Source organism: Electrophorus electricus, unplaced genomic scaffold (genome assembly GCF_041902795.1).
Source record: "Electrophorus electricus isolate QZ-2024a unplaced genomic scaffold, ASM4190279v1 Scaffold47, whole genome shotgun sequence".
In the NCBI taxonomy this organism is placed as follows: domain Eukaryota; kingdom Metazoa; phylum Chordata; class Actinopteri; order Gymnotiformes; family Gymnotidae; genus Electrophorus; species Electrophorus electricus.
Genome location: NW_027658765.1, coordinates 631931 through 637071, shown reverse-complemented (window position 1 = coordinate 637071; position 5141 = coordinate 631931). Strand labels below are relative to the sequence as shown.

At 45.1% G+C, this 5141-nt stretch overlaps 1 protein-coding gene across 1 annotated transcript; it reads left to right on the top strand.

The window, feature by feature from the left end:
* The first annotated feature begins 1218 nt into the window (after positions 1–1218).
* Positions 1219–3756, top strand: LOC145656113 (uncharacterized). The gene is made up of 3 exons (XM_081709516.1): positions 1219–1289; positions 1380–1435; positions 1527–3756. The coding sequence occupies exons 1-3, from the start codon at positions 1258–1260 to the stop codon at positions 3674–3676; spliced, it is 2238 nt and encodes a 745-aa protein (XP_081565642.1). The 5' UTR covers positions 1219–1257; the 3' UTR covers positions 3677–3756.
* The last annotated feature ends 1385 nt before the right edge of the window (positions 3757–5141 follow it).

Here is a 5141-nt window from a genome sequence, read left to right as displayed (position 1 = left end):
TCTCTCTCCTTCACCTACCGGTATCCTCATACACTCTCCTTTGAATGAAAGCATGACCATGAAAAACAGCAGTAAACAATGAGGAATGGATTATTGGTGATTTATCTGATTGGTAGTTGTCAGGAAAGACTGAGGACTCTCTTCAACATTTGTATCTGACTAGTATTCATTTTCTCACGGTGAATTTTTTTTTTTCTGAAAATATGTTATTGCCACTCTTCCTCTTGTGCATGCCTTGCTGTGAATGAAAGCTGACTAATGAGAATCTTTCACTTTTTAAAAGTAACACCAATAAAGCCATTTATCATAAACAGGTACAGCTACACAGGATATTATATGAGCATACAATACATTAAAACTGCTACTCTACATGTTCACATGCATCACTACAATGACTGACGCATTAGACTTCATGTGGGATTTCTAATATATATAACTAAATATCAAAGCATTGTTAGTTGGATATGACGGTGAGTGTTGTTGGATTCTGCATGGACCACCACAAACCCAGAACTGTACAGTACATCCCTCCCCTACCAGATCTCTATCAGGTCCTGTAAAATATACAGAACACTTCTACATGTTTATCTCTGTTTAAAGTGAAGAGACACGTCCATGCAGTGTCTCTGTTTAAGCATGTCCATCTGACATTAATAAGATCAATGTAATACATTTTCATGGAAAGGAAAAATAAAATTCTATCTGAAAAGGATGTTAGGACGTTTTGAGAAACAACCTTCATGTTGTTATAATTTTGATCATAATTCTGTGTCTGAAAGATAATTTTGTATTCCTCACAACTCCAGCCTACATCTAACCTTCATCAAGACTAGATGTATGAAAGGAATAACAATGGCTCCAAAATATTTCTAAACAAAAATAAAGTGAAACATGGATATTTGATGGATTCAAATGCTCAACAAACAAACAGCCAAACTCAATTCCACCCATGTGAGAAGGAAACAAACAAACCAGAAGTGAACATTAAGGCCTGTACAATTAATGCAGCCTCTGGTACTACCGCAATATTACTGTTATGCTTAATATCAGCCCATTATCATTTCTAGCTCTTGGTACTCACTCGTAGGTTCCTTTAATTGGTTAGATAATGGCTGAAAAGAGTTTGAACAGGTGATTCTTATGAGCTAACTTTAATGAGAGGCTTAAAAGGAATGCAGACAAACTGGGATCTTGTGTCTGTCTGTGCTTCTCCCAGGGGGAAGGGTTGGTGTATGAAACTGGGTATTGGGGTTTCCCATGTCTAGCAGTACAATGTGGTGGAGCAGAAGGTAGTCATATCCTGTGCTTATGTTATGGCGTTACCTTGTATGTGTTTAAGAGAGTTGATTTTCATGTTTAAATGCCTTTTTGTCTTGTAGGTTCTGGTTACTCCTCCCTGTCATATTTCAGCTGAGGGATGCAGAGGGGCTTGGTGGTAAGAAACTGTTCAGATCAAACCACAAATGGTGATGCTTTGTGTCTATTCAGGAATTTAAGCAATCTCTGCTCTGTTCATCCCCTTCAAGTGTGGAACAAATCTGCACCACATTGGTATGGTGTAGCAACATCAGCTTCTGTGGCTCAGCCCCAAGAAGTTGGCTACCTACCTTATCTGACCAAGATGGAGGGCTCTCCTTCCAGTGTTGCATCTAAGCAAAGTAGCTCTGTGTTCCCTCAGCAAGGCCTGGAACCCAGTCAGACTGCGGGTGGATGTTTAAGGAGCGGTTCCAGAAGTCAAATGGATTCAAGTGCACAGACTGCAAGTGGCTCTGCTGGGTATTACCAGTCTGTGTTCCAAGGTGGCCAGCAATTCCCTGGACTTGTAGCCAAAGCTCAACTGCAGGATTCTTCTGGTAATGGTGAAATTCAGTTTCAGGGGCAGAGTGCTAATCATGTCTTTGGCACCCCCCAGACTTCTAGTGGTCTGTTTCAACAAGGTGTCTGGCATCAGGGGTCTGCTGGCAGCTTGGACTCTATATCCAGTGCTCAAGGTTCCCCAATTCAGTATACTGGTTCAACAATGCACACTGTGTCTGTTCAATCTGCTCCTACCCATCAGGGAGACTACAGGGCTCCATCCTCAGGCCACCCAACATACCATCCTTCAAAGAAGGTCCAACCTTCTCGTGTTCCTTCCCCTCAATCTCAAAGCTACACACAGCTGAAATCCAGACTCTTAGCTAGCCAAAGTGCCAGTGGGAGTTCTGGTGTAACCTCTACTAGCCGACAGCCCGTCAAGGATACTGAACAACATGGCAGCTCTCGCGGGGCTGTTCCTTTTCGGTTTGCAAATGGATGGCAGACATGGAGAGGGCAGACTAGCCAGTTGCAGATGCAGGGCTCCAGTGCTGGTTCTTCTATTGCCTCTACAAGCCAACAGTCTGCCAGTGATGCTCCACAAAAAAGCAGCTACTATGGGCCTTTGCCAGCCCAGGGTGCAGGTACAGGGCAGACCACTGGCTGGCAGTCTGCAATGCAACCTGCCCAGTTCCAAATGCAGGGCTCCTGTGTGGATTCTGGCTTGACCTCTACTAGCCAACAGCCTGTCAAGAATGCAGCGCAACATGGCAGCTGTCGTGGGTCTGGTCCTTCTCAGACTGCAAGTAGATGGCTGACATCGAGCAAACCATTTGCATCACAGACGCGGGGCTCCAGTGTGAGTTCAAATGTCTTTACTAGCCAACAGTCTGCCAGTGATGCTCCACAAAAAAGCAGCTACTATGGGCCTCTGCCAGTCCAGGGTGCAGGCACAGGGCAGAACACTGGCTGGCAGTCTGCACAGCAAGCTGGTCAGTCTCAAATGCAGAGGTTGAGCTCCACCCACCAGCAGTCAGCTGGTGATGTGCAAAAAAGCAGCAGTTATTATGCACCTGTGCTTACCCACAGTGTAGGAACCCAGCCCTCTAGTTATGATCATGCTTCAATACAGACTGGACCTGTGCTGGGTACAGGTATGTGGCAGTCCACTAGCCAACAGTCTGCACTACAGACTGCCCAGTCCCAAATGCAGGGCTCCAGTGCTGGTTCTGGTGTGACATCTAGTAGCCAACAGTCTGTCAGTGATGCTCCACAAAAAAGCAGCTCCTCTAGGTTCCTCCATTCTCAGGTTGGGAGTACATGGCAGACAGGAAGCCACCAGTCTGCCCAGGCCCAGTTGCAGGGTTCCGGTACAAGTTCTGCCATGACCTCCCCCAGCCAGCGATCCAATGATGCTGCTCAAAGCAGCAGCTCATGTAGGGCCTCCCCTTCACAGGTTGGGAGCATGGGCCAAACTTGGAGCCACCAGACTGCATTGCACACTGACCAGTCCCAGAAGGGGGTCCCAAATCCTCCCCAAACTGCCTCCCGCACAGTAACCTTCAACCAATACAACCCAGCAAGTCAGACCCCATCCAGCATGAATGGGTTGTCCAAAGGGCATCTTGGCAGCTACTCTAGTGGGTGGGGACAGAATGCTGTGATGCAGGCAGGTAGAAGACAGCCAGTATTTGCTGTAGATTTTAATGTGGGCCAACAGTCTTCTGACGTGCAGTTACCCTACACTGGTTCCCCATCAAGTGTGTCCAGTGGTTCTAGCAGCTACAGCTTCACTCAGGACTTGCCTAGTCACTCCAACTACCACCACAGTAAACCCCAACTGCCTCCTACTCAGTTCAGTGGGATGGTCAAGCACTAGGCTCAGGCTAATGCTGTTCAACAAAATGATGCTGAAACTATTCTTGGTTCTTCTTAATCCTGCTTTCTTAAATAAAATGTGTTGGCAACACTGCTGTCTGCTTGGTTTCTGTTGGTTAAACAATGCTGTGTGAAATTTGAAGGGGACACTAGACAAACAGGGGACTCTGTAGTGAGGTGGCTCTTTGGTTTGTTTGTTTTTTTGGCCCCCTTTTTCTTGTATGCCACAATTACACTAGTTAGAATGAGGATGTCCAAACTGCTTGAGGTCTAAAGCTGTGTGGGTTTAGTGCATGTTCAGCAGAATTCACTCTGACTGTTTACAGTTCACATTTTCACATGGACCTTCATAAGACTGTATTTGAAATGGGACCTGTGAAGTACACTGACAACTGTGTGGAAGTCCTCATTCTGAATTGAGGGTTGTTTAAAACTGGCTCATGTTTACCTAAATGGTGTTCACTTTAAGGTGTATGGGAAGTGTTTTCGTTTAGTTGGTTGGTTCCTCTGTAGTGATTCTATTGAGGCTGAAGGAGCAATGCAGTTTTAGTTGAACTTGGTTTAACACACAAATCACTTATGTAAAAATTGCGTGAGGTGCTGAGACACCACCCAGTCATTTTTAGAAGAGGGTGATTTTGAAAGAAGGTGAACATCCTCTTAAAGAACACTACAAAGTCTTCCTTTCTTGAGAAACTTATTTTTTTTCTTTTTTAAAAACATTTGTTGAAGGAAGAGGTTGGGGGCACAAACTTAAATCATTAAATTAATCTAATAGATAAGTCAGATTTTTTAAAAAACACAAATGCTTTATGAAACCTGGTTAAAGAGCTGGCTGAGGCTGTGTTCAACATGAAGTGCAGGATCTACAGTCCCTGTTTTCTCCTTGTCTTTATTGTTGATCTGTGTGAATGATGTTTCCACTTGTTTCTTGTAACCTGGTTCATGGTCCCTGTAACTTCTCTTTCCTAAGAAAGCAAAACAGGTTGAGCCTTATACTGAAATGAGGATGTAAACGCGTATGTACAATATATATTTATTTCAAGATGGCACCAGTGAAGTCGGCTGCCATCACGACTGCTCCATCCACACCTGTCACTTTTCGCTATCTTCTTTGCCCTTTTTGTTCTTCCTGCTATTCCTGACATCTATAAAGCCCTTCTTTCTTTCTTCACCACGATACGCATCTCATACAGCAGAGATGCTCTTATTTCTCTTAGTCTACATAGCACTCACCTCAAGCCGTCTCTAACCCCAGACCCAAGATGGCCGACGGAGATCCTGAAGGAGAACAAAAGACGCGACATTAGGAAAAGGCCTCGAGGAAAACGAGCCACCGTCAGGAACAGGCTGAGGGCTCAGGCACACCAAGCTCCCTTACCTAGCATCCTGCTAGCCAATGTCCAGTCTCTGGACAACAAGCTCGACGACCTCCGGGCCAGGATAAAGTTCCAGAGGGACATTCG

Excerpts from the sequence above, each read along its gene's own strand:
- LOC145656113 (XM_081709516.1), top strand. The coding sequence starts at position 1,258 with ATGTCTAGCAGTACAATGTGGTGGAGCAGAAG. Across the intron at positions 1,290-1,379 it reads ACAATGTGGTGGAGCAGAAG|GTTCTGGTTACTCCTCCCTG; the intron begins GTAGTCATATCC and ends TTTGTCTTGTAG. Across the intron at positions 1,436-1,526 it reads GGATGCAGAGGGGCTTGGTG|TGTGGAACAAATCTGCACCA; the intron begins GTAAGAAACTGT and ends ATCCCCTTCAAG.